The 14,197-nt window shown below is 56.1% G+C and overlaps 1 protein-coding gene across 1 annotated transcript; it reads left to right on the top strand.

Annotated features, from left to right (window-relative positions):
* The first annotated feature begins 509 nt into the window (after nt 1-509).
* ARX (aristaless related homeobox) lies at nt 510-12,698 on the top strand. The gene is made up of 5 exons (XM_036839165.1): nt 510-895; nt 2,617-3,496; nt 6,082-6,127; nt 8,955-9,283; nt 11,483-12,698. The coding sequence occupies exons 1-5, from the start codon at nt 700-702 to the stop codon at nt 11,721-11,723; spliced, it is 1,692 nt and encodes a 563-aa protein (XP_036695060.1). The 5' UTR covers nt 510-699; the 3' UTR covers nt 11,724-12,698.
* Nucleotides 12,699-14,197: the final 1,499 nt, after the last annotated feature.

Here is a 14,197-nt window from a genome sequence, read left to right as displayed (position 1 = left end):
CGGCCTAAAGAGGACGGCGGCTGAGGGCCACTGAGGTCAAGGCGCTGTCCTGGGAGCGCAACACTGGCTTTGAAAAGGGCCAAGTCGGTCTGAACGCGAGCCGAGCTTCAAGGCCTTGTCTCCAAGGGAGTGAGGTCCTCGGGTTGGTGGAAGGGGCGCACGTCGCCCGAGTGGCACCCACATGCCTGACATCCGAATAAGCTAGAGCTTCGGGCTAGCCCTAAAGGGTTAAAGGAGGAGCTCCAGGAAAGTTGTTAGTTAGAAAGTTGTTAGTTAAAAACAAAAAATAAAAATAAAATTGGCTCGGGTGCGTACCTGCTGTCCCCCCTCCACCGCCGGCCTTCCCGGAATCCAGTCCGGGTTTTGCGCGGAGCCCACAGCCCGGCGCAGGCCTTTGGCGAGAGCCAATCAGAGGGCGCCTCTCAGCACGTGGAGGAGAGAGACTCCAGAGCTCCGCGCCCGCAGCTCACTACACTTGTTACAGCCTGTCCCGAGCGCGGAGAGGGCGAGCTCCGGCCACGGGCAGGGCGGGAGCCAGCAGCCAGCGACCGAGCGAGGCAGAGAGGCACAGAGATCGCAACAGTATCCATTATAACCAGCCATCTAACCCCACCCCCCCAACACACACCCATCCATCCCACCCGCCCCGATAGGCAGCCAGCGGCCCGCTTCTCTGCGCCCTGGGAAAAAACCCCAGCCATGAGCAATCAGTACCAGGAGGAGGGCTGCTCCGAGAGGCCCGAGTGCAAAAGTAAATCTCCAACTTTGCTCTCCTCTTACTGCATCGACAGCATCCTGGGCCGGAGGAGCCCGTGCAAAATGCGGCTGCTGGGAGCCGCGCAGAGCTTGCCTGCCCCGCTGGCCAGCCGCACCGACCAGGAAAAGGCCGTTCAAGGTAAGGCTGTGCTTGCCGGGCACCTGAAAAGGGTGCTGGGCACTGGTTTGGATGTGTGATGTTCCGGGGCCAGGGGCCTGCGGTTGTCCAACTGGAGACGGAGTAAAGAGAGGGAACAACTCTGAGGCCTGGTGCCTCAAAGAGCGGTAAACATCTCGCCAGGGGATGTCTCTCCCTCCCCCTCTGCTTCCAGAGAAAGCAGAGACCGAGCTTCGCTTCAGGGGCTCTTAGGTTCTCGGTATCCGTCCTTAGGTCGTTCAAATGCCCCCTTTGGTGGCCTTGGGGGTGCTCTGAAGAGGGGCAACAGGCCAGAAACAGCAGGTGCCGGGTGGACTCTTGTAACAGCAACTTAGTGAAGACAAGAACCCCAAAAGCTGTGAATGGGGACTCCAGGCCGAGTGAGCCTTGGCCTTTCCTCTTTGGAAGATTTCTTTATATGTGGTGGTGTGCTTTTTTCTTCTTTTTAAAATTGTAGATTACTTGTGACCTTTTAAACCCAAGCTTTGCAGAAAACATCTCCCTGGGATTCCCCAAATGCTCCTTATTGTATTTGAAGTGTATGAAATGTACAGCTTCTGGGTGTTGTTTTTTTCTCTGCTATGCTATTTTTTTTAAACAGTTGAGATGTTTAAAAGCTCTTATTTTTTTCTAAAATTAAAAATTTCAGAACAGCTGTCGTTTTGCCCCGAACCTGTTACACTCAAGTTTCGCCTTGAGCTGGCTTGCAGAGGTGTCGCAGGGAAAGAATTGTTGATTTCTTTTAAAATCCGTAAACCAGCGGTCCAGCCGCAGCGCCACTTGGAAGACGGGAGCGGACAGCGGAGAAGGGGGCGTTTAAAATAAAACTGACTTTTTCCTTTTCTTTTTTTAGCCTGCAGTGGCACCTGTGCCAGGCGCTTCCTCGAGGGGAAGGAGCGGCCTGTGCCTATTGCACCCCCTTCGTCCCCCACCCAGGCCTTTCTGAACCCATTTTCTCCAGGACGATTTTTCTGTGCTCGGAGCCTCCAGCCCCTCCCGCTGGGGTCTGTCGGGGCAAGGCCGCACTCAGGGCCACGGGCCGCTCCCCCTTCCCCCGCAGGGGTCGCCCGCCGGGCAGCGGCCCCTCTCGCCAGCCCCGGCCGCGTGGCAGAGCCGAGGGCAGAGGTCGTGCGCGAAGTTTTCAGGGTGGTGGTGATTTTTTTTTTTTAAGTTGCTGAATGTTTTCAGATTGCCCCCTGCCCCGAAATGGGAAGGAAAAAAGTGAGAGAGAGGGCAAGGGGAAAGGAAAAGAAAGGAATAAAGGAGGGAAGGAAGAAGGGGGGGCGCACAAAAAGAGAAAGGAAGGAGAGGGAGAGGGGAAAGAATGATGAGGAGAAGGGATGAGAGAGAAAGAAAAGGAGAATTTAAAATGAAAGGAAGGGCGAGGAGAGAGAGAAAGACGTAAAGGAAGGAAGGAAGAAAATAAAAGGAAGAATGGGAGAGGGAAAGGAAAGGAGGGACGGAGGAGGAGAGAAGGAAAAAAGAAGGAAACAAGAGAAAGGGAAAGAGAGAGAAAAATGTAAAGAAAAAGAAACAGCAAGAAAACTGGGAAAGGAGGAGAAGGGCTCGGAGTCTGATGGCGCGGGGGGGCCGCTCGCGCCGGGGCCTAGGCGCGGAGGGAGCGGCGGCGGGCCGGCCCGGGCGGCGACTCTGGCGGGGGCGCCCGGCCGGCCGGCGCGCTGACCGCTCTCCCTTGCCCGCAGGCTCCCCCAAGGGCAGCAGCGCCCCGTTCGAGGCCGAGCTGCACCTGCCGCCCAAGCTGCGGCGCCTGTACGGCCCGGGCGGGGGCCGCCTCCTCCAGGGCGCCGCGGCAGCGGCGGCGGCGGCGGCGGCGGCGGCGGCGGCCGCGGCCACGGCCACGGCCGGTCCGCGGGGGGAGGCCCTTCCGCCGCCGCCGCCGACCGCGCGGCCCGGGGAGCGGCCGGACGGCGCGGGGGCCGCCGTGGCCGCCGCGGCCGCCGCAGCCTGGGACACGCTCAAGATCAGCCAGGCGCCGCAGGTGAGCATCAGCCGCAGCAAGTCGTACCGCGAAAACGGGGCGCCCTTCGTGCCGCCACCGCCCGCGCTGGACGAGCTGGGCGGCCCGGGGGGCGCCGCGCACCCGGACGAGCGCCTCGGCGCGGTCGGTGGCCCCGGTGGCGCCCCGGCGGCGAGTAGCGGCACGGGCGCCGAGGATGAGGAGGAGGAGCTGCTGGAGGATGAAGAGGACGAGGACGAGGAAGAGGAGCTGCTGGAAGACGACGAGGAGGAGCTGCTGGAGGACGACGCCCGCGCGCTGATCAAGGAACCGCGGCGCTGCGCCGTGGCCGCCACCGGAGCGGTGGCCACCGCCGCTGCCGCCGCCGCCGCCGCCGTGGCCGCTGAGGGCGGGGAGCTGTCGCCCAAGGAGGAGCTGCTGCTGCACCCAGAGGACGCTGAGGGCAAGGACGGCGAGGATAGCGTGTGCCTGTCTGCGGGCAGCGACTCAGAGGAGGGGCTGCTGAAGCGCAAACAGCGGCGCTACCGCACCACGTTCACCAGTTACCAGCTGGAGGAACTGGAGCGGGCCTTCCAGAAGACGCACTACCCAGACGTCTTCACCAGGTACGCGCGAGGGGTGGTCGCAGCGGCAGCGGCTGGAGGGAGCGAGTGGGTCCGGGAAAGGGAAGGTGGGCGGGCAGGGGCCCCGGGCTGGGGCAGGGACTCCGCTCCTGGACTCTACCCAGGCGCGCCCTCCCAATGCACCCACCCCGTTGACCAAAAACTACTCCCCCCCCCCCTACTCCGGGCCTTAAGTTTAGACTGGGATGTTTTTTGTTTTTATTCCTTCCCAAGGTCTCTCCAGTTTAAGTTTTTCAAATTACGAGTTTTCGTTAGAGAGAGAAAAAGAAACGGCCTTTCCAAAGGCCGCCCGAACACGCCACCTTGGAGACGTGCGCACCCTTGCGCACACTCAGGGCCCCGGGCGCTACGGTCCGGAGTCCGGGCCTGGTCCCAGGCGAGACGCAGGAAGTGCTGCCGGCCCTCGCCGCCAGAGCTAAACAGGGGCTATTTTTGGCCGCTGTGTGGTGCGCTCGCCATCCCTGCCTGATGCCCCGGGCGCCTGCTGGGTATCAGTTAACGCAGTTGGCAGTGAAGCTGCCCGTGCCTGCGGAGAAGGCCGTTAAAAAGATCCGAGTTCTGTCATTTGAGGACTCCTGAAATAACCGAAGGAAGTCAAAACGGGGCAGTGTTTGGTATCTGTACAACTGTGGAGGCACCGGCCAGAATCTTCCCTTCTCATCGCTGCCCTCTCTCCCTCCACACACATTAAACCCAGTGTTGGTTTAATGTACGCGGGTTCACAGGGGCGGGCATTGATTGCTGGAAGCCTGGCAGGCAGTAGACGGAACAGCTGGGGGAATTTTTTTCTTTGGACGGCTGTCCAACCCGGGTTTTCCTCCTGGTTACGCTCCACTTCCCACTCGCCTGGGTTTTTTTGGGGGGAAAGATGTACCTGTGAGATGACTGGGCCTCTGAGGGCCAGCTTATTCATCCTACCTGGGGCGCCGGCCTGGCTGGGGGCCTTCCTCTCCCACCCCAAGGCTTAGGTCTGGCTCGGCGAGGAACCAGGGTTAGGGCAAACTTTCCCCAGCGCGGAGGGAGAAAGAGATGGGTGTTTGCCCAGCGTTGGGCTTGTCAAGCTCGAGCAGCACCTTCGTATGAGGCGTGTGCGGCTTTTCAACGTGCATTTTAGTAGCAGCGGAAAGCTGTCCGGCCCTTTGAACCGGAGGAGAAATCGCTCAGCGTTCAGGAGGCCCGAGCCAACTCTCAAGTGTAGTTGGTCTAGCCATTAATTGCCAAACTGTCTCCTAACCAGAAACGGAAAAGAGCAGATTTGAAGCGGGGCAAAGGCACTGAACTTGATCATCCCCTGAGCTAAACTTGGTCCTCCCCTGTGTCATCCAGTCCCTTCGTTACCTTTAGAAAAGAAAATAAATTTTAAAACAATTGTGTCTATCAAATAGCTAACCGGCCGACCTGCTTTTCTGCATTTATCACACGTGTAATTCAAAAGAAGAAGATGATGTGGTGTCGCTTGGCACCCAGGTCTGCCCTTTTTTAGCTTCTCCAGGGGAACCAAAGTACATGAAGAGGGGCAGCTCCTTTTCGCCACCCCATGCTCACCTCTTTCCGACCCAGGGGGTTAGTTAGAGCCCCTTGGCTCCCGCCCGGATCCAGCCGGGAGTGTGGTTTTGGGCTTTTAGATTTGCTGATGCTCACTGTAGCAGAAGGCAGAGGGAGGCTCTCCAGTGAACCGGTTTTCTCCCAGTCCTGAAGTTTGAGGTGTGGGCCAGGGGCACTGCCAGCAGTGCAGACCCAGGTCCGAGGCTGGGGCGGCCCCCGCTCTTTCATATTAGCGAGCGGAGGGCCAATTATTCTCTGCGCGCTCATATTTTCGGTAAACAGGTTGTAAGCCATTTTACAGCATCTTAATGGTTTCCTATTTGCCTTAATTGTCGCAGTAATAACTGCAATGACGGGGTAGGGTTTCAGTTAAATTGACTTCCCCTGAGATGGGCAGGGTTTGTAGTGGGCACTGGAGTCAGGAGGTGCGCAGAATTTTGTTTAATCGAAAAATTACCCCACTGAACTCTTAACAAGCTTAACATATCTCCAGAGGGTAATGGGGAGTATGACCTAAAGGGGTGAGGGAGGGAGGATGGCGGCGGAGAGAGAGAGATGGAAGGAAAGGCAGAGAGCTGGAGAGAGAGAGAGGAGAGGGGAGAGAACATTTTTTAAAGAAGGCAGAAAGAAACGAAGAGGGCGAAAGAAATGTTTTTAGTTGGGTGCTGAGTTCTCCCATTTACTATTAGGACAAAAGGCTATAATCACTGTGTGTGTGTGTGTCTTGTCTAACTCTGGCTTAGAAGTGAGAGAGAATCCGAGACTTAGAGACTCAAGAAGTCACCCCTGTCACTCTTGAGTATAATATGATACAATATAATAGATAACATCCTATATCTGGGAGTGTGTTGTGTTTTTTACGTTTTCAGTCAAATAGAAGGCACTCCAGTGTTGAAGGGATGGTGATGCCCAGGTGTGTGGGGTGAGACCCTAATGGAGGAGGCTGCCAGCGAGGGAAAGGGGGCTGACGGGGGTTGCTGGAGCCTGCAGTGACCTCCTGCCTGTGTGTTGCTTTCTTATAGGGAGGAACTGGCCATGAGGCTGGACTTGACTGAGGCCCGGGTCCAGGTGAGCTGCACTGCAGAGAGGGAGGTAGGGAGGGGCAGTTGGCTGGGGGGAGAGTGGAAGAGAGATGGGTTGATGGATTGGAGGGTTGTTGAGAGACCCCCTTCATAAAATGAAGAGAAGCAGAATCAGAAAGATAAACCCAAACACTCACACACAAAACTATATTAAAATATGAAGACCTGGGAGGTTGAAGGGGAAGATTTGGGGGTTTGGGAGTCTCGTGGAAGGAGTCCAGGATCAGAAGAGGGGTTTCAGGGTCCCTGAGACTGTAGTTCAGAAGCCCCCTGGTCCACAGCCCCTGTAGGAAACAATCTGCGGACTGACTTCTCCTGATTGAAATAATGGGATGGAGCATGGATTTGGTTGTTAGACAAATCCGCTCAGCTCCAAGCAGGTATTTGGCTGCGATTAAGTCTCCAATCGGGCTTCATAAAAGCCCACTTAGTGCTAGAACAAACAGGGCCATTTGAAGGCAAAATGCTGTTTGATTTCCCCTCTGCCCGCACAAGGAGCTGGCTAATGCTATTTGATTTCCCATTTTTTATAGCAATGAGCCCACATTGATCTAATAGGGAGTGAGTGCAATGCTATTAAAGGTGTTTGCAGCCCCATACCAGAGTGCATTTCCGAACCCAGGCCTCATAACCAAAGAGACGATCAACACTGGGCAGCCCCGACGGCCAACAGAAAACAGATGTCCCTGGGTTAGGAGCTGAGTGAATCACTTTACAGTCAAAATCAGGTGCTGATAAAGCACAATAAATTCCATATGGCTCATTTAATACACAACAGCTTCTTGCATTAGAGGGCTAATGATGAGGCCTGTCCCCTCCTTTCTGTTGACACATTTCTCCATTGTCAAACAGAGATGTGACAGCAACTCTGCATTTTCAGCTCAGGGGAACGAGTCGTGGGAAAGTTAAATAACTTTTAAAAAGAAAGAGAGCGCCCCCCCTCCCCTTCTCCTCTCTCCCTATTCACTGGAGAAGATGTAATTAAGTGAATATGAATTATTAGAGTCCTTTCGTTTACCTTTGGGGGGCCTCAGAGGTATTAATTCAATAATGAGGAATTGCAGGGGGACATCTTGATAATTGCAGTTGAGCCGGGAGAGCTGATCCGTCTGTAGAAGGTTTCCACGTTCTTTGAGGGCATTCTGCCTCCACTGTTTCCCGCCCCCCCTTACTCCTTTCACTGCCATCGAGGAGGGGTGGATATTGTCTAGACAGATTTGGATACACAAAAGCTGCCCACCCAGCCTGGTCCCATCTAGTCTTTCTTTTTCAAGTCTCTGAATTTCCACACTGGAGTGTTTCTGTGATTCTCAAATAGATTATTTGAGGGCTGTGAAATGTTATGGATGGGCCCCCTTTTGGCAGAATTTTAAGTAATCAACCGACTTGGATTCTTGATTTTTCTTGCTCTAGGTGGCTGTCTAGAAGTCAAACCAAGCCTAGATACTAGTGCTAGTAACGACAACCCCCATTGTGTATATTTGAAAGGCATAGATGTCTTAAAAATTTTTTAAACATATTCCTCTGGGATCATTTACATTATATTTTAATATAACTCTGTATAGCCCTGGAGTTCATTCTTAATTTTTAGATTTGTGTGCAGGCAGAAACCCAGCCCTAAAAATATTAATGCCTTCAGGGGAGAAGGAACATATCTTCTCAGCTGTGGGTGTGATGAGCAGGTCACATAAAAATAATTTCATGCTCCTAGGAGTTATTTTTAGACTATGGTAGCTGCCATATTTCAGGTAAAGGTCTCTACTAAAACTGCTGTCTATTAACAATTAGCAAGATACCTTGTGCTGAAAACCTCCCCCAAGCCTAGAACTATCTTATTTAAATAACCTATTTAAACCACATCCCCAGAAGAAATAAAGGACCTGTTAGCTAGCTCTGAAGATGTGCCCAGTCTACAGGTATCCTACACTCTGGTTTCTGTGTCCAGGTATTGCTGAATACCTGGTCCCCGCAGTCAGTGCCTTACTCGGCAGAACCCGGCCCTGCACAGAGCCCCTGAAGATAGCAGGCTGTGTACCCCACACTTCACTTCAGGGAGAACTGGGCCCCTAAACTGTATGCCTGTTTGCTTATTACCATGGGTATTTCTTCCCTCGCTCCCAGTTCTCCCCAAGCCCAAGAACCCAGTGTAGTGTTCATAGGCGTTCAATAAATATTTCTGGAAAGATCAAATGAACCGCCTCCCCGATTCCCTTTTCAACGCGGAGCAAGAATTTTGCCACCTCTTGGGTAAACCTGAAATAGGCGAAAATAGCTGATTTGAGGCAGAAAGCTGATAAGCATTCTTCTCTTGGTGGCTGCCTGGTCCCAAGAGTCACCACTGAATGCCAACTTCTGCATGCCTTATTTTGCTCATTCCTCATCACAGCCTTATGAGTAAACTTTTATTACCCCCATTTTACAGATTAGAAAACTGAGGTTCAGAGAGGTTTAAGTGACCTGTTTAAAGACACACAGCAAGCAAAAGGCAGCGCAGACATTTAAACCTTGGTTTCCTCACTTCTGAACACACGAAACTACTTTCCTTAAAAATTGTAAAGGAACTAGGCTGGTTGAAATATCCACTGGAAAGGGTTCACTTGCCCAGTGTTTTCCTGCTGGCTTTAAGTTGGGCCCTCTTTCACTGCCCCTTTGGCCCCAGACGTGTCCTTGAACAACCTGAGGCCAGAGACGGGTGAGGTGGGCGCGGGCCGCAGGGGAAAAGAGGCAGGGCCCGCGGCGCGCGGGGAAGAGGCGGGGGGGGGGGGGGGGGTGGGCCGGAGCCGCGCCGACCCCGGCCTCTTTCCGCTTTGCAGGTCTGGTTCCAGAACCGTCGGGCGAAGTGGCGCAAGCGGGAGAAGGCGGGCGCACAGACCCATCCTCCGGGTCTGCCCTTCCCCGGGCCGCTCTCCGCTACCCACCCTCTCAGCCCCTACCTGGACGCCAGCCCCTTCCCCCCGCACCACCCCGCGCTCGACTCAGCCTGGACGGCCGCTGCCGCCGCCGCCGCCGCTGCCTTCCCGAGCCTACCTCCGCCTCCGGGCTCGGCCAGCCTGCCGCCCAGCGGGGCGCCGCTGGGCCTGAGCACTTTCCTCGGAGCCGCCGTGTTCCGGCACCCGGCCTTTATCAGCCCTGCGTTCGGCAGGTAATACGCGGCTTCGGGGAGTCTGTCTCTCTCATACACGCACAGAGGCCTGGGTCCAGGGAGGAGGCTGGAGACAGGTAGGGACTACACACATCTTTTCTCTTTGGCTTAACCTCAGAGACTTAGCCAAAGAAAATAATCTCTAATTTTGCCTTAAACAATGTGGATCTTGAAGGGAATGACTTGGGACTGAGCGGCAAAGGGAAAGGCAGTGGCGATAATAGCAACCGTGGAAATTGGGAGTGTTCAATGAAAGCTGCACCAGTACAATTTGAAGGCAGCAACAGCCCAGGCCATAGGTGGTATGTGTGTAAACGGGTACAGGTGTAGGCCACAGAGCCAGAATGACTTTTCAAGTTTTGCAAAAATCCTTCCTCATGCCCCAAAGCCTGGCAACCAGAGGAACACAGCCCTGGCCCCCACAGGAGCCCTGGAGCCACGGGCAAAGGATTCTTTCTTCTTCCCCAGACTCTATCTTCCTTGTCATTCAAGTGACCCTCTGCCAACCATACCCCCGACCCCCATATATACAATCCCCGAACCCCCCAAAGCGGCACAAGACAACGAAAGAAAAGAAACAGTTCATCATATATTATAACTCCCTTTAAATGAACATCGAATGATGAAATTAAAAGTCTGTATAATCACACAGACAAAGAAACAAAGGAGAGGTGTATTAAGTTGGAAAGTGCAGTGAAAATAAAACTGAATGCAGCTTCAATGATCTCTCTTTGGGAGAACAAAGAAATAATAGATTCATCCAACTGCACAGCCACTTAAAAAATTATCTTGGAGAAAATTTTCAAAAAAGACTCAGTAAAATTAGTTTCTTGTAACAAACCAATAAAGTAAACAGAAAGTGCACTTAAGTGTAGTTAGTGACTCAGTTTACCTAGTGGAACCAGGGCATGTTACGCCCCCTCCAGGCCACACTTTATTTCTTTCTGGAAAAAATTGTTAAAGTCCTCTGTCCCTCGCTCTCCACCCTCTCCTTTACCCTTCTCACAACAAATGACTTGTAAAAGCTGGCAAACCACGGCTGGAGTACCGGCTGCCAGATTTGGAGAGGCTGGAAGAGGAGTGCGGTGCGGGTGGTACGAGAGGTGGAGGGTGGGCTTGGGAGAAGCAGGAGGCGCTCCTCGAGCCCAGGTGGGCTCATTTCTAATCGTGGAAACCCTGAGTTGGCCTTGCGGGGGCCCGGAGCCAAAGCCCTGGGGGGGAGCGGCGGGGGTAGGGGTGGTGGCATTGAGCGTCAGGGGCGGCTCGGGCCTCAGCTGCAGGTCAGCGGTGCAGTGCGAAGAGAGTGGAGGCGCCGTGCGGGGCAATCCCGGCGCCTCCCGGAGGCGGTGGCGCGGACTGGAGTCCCAGGCTTGGGCTTCGCCGTGCGCCGTGCGCCGCGCGCGGGGGTCGCGGGTCGGGGCTCTCTGGGACTAAAGGCTGCAGGGGCGCAGGGAAGGCGGTGGGGGAGAGGTGTCGCCGCTCCGGGACGCGGGGCCGCTGGCGGGTTAGAGCCGCTTGGCGAGCGGAAACCTACAGGCGGGCGCCCCCACCCCCACCTCGCGGTCGTCGGCCGGGCACTGGCAGCTCAGCCCGGCGCGGGAGGGCGGCCTCAGCGGAGGGAAGGCCGGCAAACAAGACCGGTTTTTTCAAGGTAAAAGGAGCCCCGGGCCGAGAAGGCGCCCTATATAGAAGAGTACAAAGTGGAGCACAGGTCTTGATCAGTTTTGATCCCACGTTCTCCTTCCTTTCTCCCTTTTTTTCCCTTCTCCTTTTCTCTTTTCTTTCTCTTTGTCTCTCTTCTTCTCTCTCCTGGCAAATAGTATTACAGGCAATTGGAGCTCCTGGTCTAAGAATACACCCCCCTTCTTAAGCGAAAGCACAGAATCCGCGCAGTTGGGCCATGGGGTTTTGAGACTCGGGGCTTGCCTCCGCCGCGGCTCTGTCCCCTCGGTCTTTTTCCCCCTCTGTTGGTTCCCTGCTCTAGTAAACCCTCTCAGAGCACCCCAGCCTCCCGACCGCGGGTCCAGCTACTCCCCAGCCCGCGGCCCACCCGGGCCTGCGACTCCCCGCCCCAGCGGCGGCGCCCCTCTGCGCCCTTCTGTGCCCTCTGCTCCCCCGGGGAGAGGCGGCGGGAAAGGCTGCCCGAGGCGCTGCGCGCAGCTCCCGGGGCCGTGACCGCGCTGTTTGCTCTCCCTGCAGGCTCTTTTCCACCATGGCCCCCCTGACCAGCGCGTCGACTGCGGCCGCGCTGCTGAGACAGCCCACGCCGGCCGTGGAGGGCGCGGTGGCGTCGGGCGCGCTGGCTGACCCGGCCACGGCGGCCGCAGACAGACGCGCCTCTAGCATAGCCGCGCTGAGGCTCAAGGCCAAGGAGCACGCCGCGCAGCTCACGCAGCTCAACATCCTGCCGGGCACCAGCACGGGCAAGGAGGTGTGCTAAAGGCTGCCCTCCACCCTCGCGCCCCAGGCGCGATCCGGAAAGGTCACCTCACTCAGCACCACTTAAGACCAAATGGAAACAGAGGACCAGCACACTCCCGAGACGGCACTGAGAGAGCGCAGCCGCCTTCGCAGCAGCCTGGACGCGGGCAAAGGCAGCCCTCGGCGCTACCGGACGTGGCACCTCCTCGGCTGGCTGTCCACCCGCCCTTGCCCTTGCCCCTGCCCCTGCCCCTGCCTCTGCCCCTGCGCCTGCTTCTGCCAACCTCGCTCCAACTCGAACGTCCACTCTCTCCCGTTCTTTTACTGAAAATATCTGGGAGGTTTTCTCCCTAAGACACCTGGTATTGAAGTTAAAAAATTTAAAAGCTCAACCTCTCTTCCTCCTGACACCCCACTTAGCTTTTCTTTAATTTTCCTAATAGCATTTTGGCGCTCTAAGTTTATCTCCCCAGCGTGGGCCCCGGCTTCGGGCCGGGGAAGCGAATGCGAATCTGTAAGATAGCTAACAGTGCACTTAACGGAAAGGGGCGTCTTGTTCTTGTTCTCTTCTTTATCATACACCAACCAAGGTTTTTATATCAAACCAAAGGGAAATACTCTGCTAGAATATGGACTGTTGAAGTCACCAAACTGTGATTATTGATTCTGTACATACCATTGTTATTAAAAAAAAAAAACAGAGCTTTGTATATTTGAAATGTTATAACGCAATTGCACTCAGCGTGGTATGGTAAAAGTTTGTCCTCCTGTAGATTCTTACTGTGTTGTAGATACGGTAGGGTTCCTAGACAAATATTTATGTACTCAAGCCCTTTATTTAACTTATTAACTGTAGAGGCTTCCGAAACCCTCAAGGTAAAGGCAATGGTACAGTACTTTTGTGTAATGTGTAATTGTTATCACTTTTCCTTGCTATCTAGTGGAGAAGTGTCACGCTCAAAATAATAATAAAAAAAATATATGTTTAACAAAAGGAAGTGTGAATACTCTCTACAGGCTCTGAGGGGACAGTAGTAGGGAGCCCCCCAGAGGCCGGGCGTGGGCTCCTGCGCCCCAGCACCTCCAGGGTTTATCTGAACTCGCGTTTTCCTGGCAGAGGCCCCTGGTTTGAATCTGATCCTCAAAGGATCCGTAGGGTTTCCTACGAAGGTTAAGATCGCTGCCGCCGCGGCGCTTTCCACGCGCATCTCGGCTTTCCCGGGTCGTGTCGCAGCGGGAGCTGGGGGGCCCGGGGCCCAGAGGTGGGGTGGGCTTGAGGGAGGGAGGGAGGGAGGGTGTACCGTAGGCATTGTTGACGGTGAAGACAGAAATTTGAAGCGAGCGGGAGTCTTGGCTCGAAAGGCGAAGGAAACTGTTTGTGGAAAGTGCCACGTACAAGGAAGTGCGCAGTCCGAGATGACAGGTAATGGCGAGAGCGAGGAGCCCAGGCGATGGCTTCCGAGGGGGCGGGCTCCACGGTACACGCGCGGGTAGGAGGGTGTGTGTGTGTGTGTGTGAGAGAGAGAGAGAGAGAGAGAGAGGGTGAGAGAGAGAGAGAGAGAGAGAGAGGGAGGGAGGGAGGGAGGGAGAGGGAGAGAACGCAGGAACAGTGATGGAAAGGCAGCGAGGGGTATCCAAGTGGCAGATCTTAACTCGACAAATGTCATTACATCACTTATCCAGGCATTGGGAAATGTATATACTTAAAAAAAAATCTAAACTCAGGTTTCGCGAGGAGACCCAAACAGATTTGCAGTCTGCACCCTCCTGGGCGCACCCCTCGCCGGCGACGACGGTACCTTCTCCCTCCCCCGGGCCCTGCCTGCGCCCCGCCGGGTGACCGCTCGGTGTAAGCCCGCCCGCGGGGGCCGGGTCTCGCCAACGCTCCCAGGGTGATGGGAAAGGGAAGAGAAGCTTAATTAGTTTCAATTTGCAGTAATTAGCGCGCTGGACCTTTGGGGAGAGGGGCAGGCGTGGGGGGGTGGGGGGGGGTGCGGAATGCTGCGGCGTGACGAGCGCGGCTCTCGGAGCCGGTGCTGCCGCCCCGCCAGGCCGCGGGACAGTCGGTCGCGGCGGGGGGCGCGGGCGTGTCTCCGGGCCGGGCCCGCCGGGCTCCGCGCGCGCTCCCGGGCCGCGCCCCAGAGAAGGGGGGCCGGGTCCTCTCGCGGTCCAGGGCGCAGGCGTGCGCGGCCGAGGGGCAGGTGCGGGGGCGGGCAGAGGTCAGCGGTGACTCGGGGGTGGGCGACGCGCTCGGCAGCTGCCGCTCTCAGGCCCGGGCGTCCTCGGTTCACCCGCCCGGCTGGAAAGCCGCAGCTCCCCGTCCCCCGGACACCTTGGGGAGCACGCTCGCGGGGTTCAGGGCTGAGGGGGCTCCCCGGACCTTGGCCGTCGACCTTGGCGTTGAGCCACCCGGCCCCGGCCCTGGGCTTGCGAGGGCGGCGCTCGCAAGCGGGGGCCCGGGCCGGGGCAACGGGAGTAGGCGCCAACCACCTC

This window comes from Balaenoptera musculus, chromosome X (assembly GCF_009873245.2).
Source record: "Balaenoptera musculus isolate JJ_BM4_2016_0621 chromosome X, mBalMus1.pri.v3, whole genome shotgun sequence".
NCBI lineage: Eukaryota > Metazoa > Chordata > Mammalia > Artiodactyla > Balaenopteridae > Balaenoptera > Balaenoptera musculus.
This window is presented reverse-complemented; position numbering and strand designations above follow the sequence as displayed.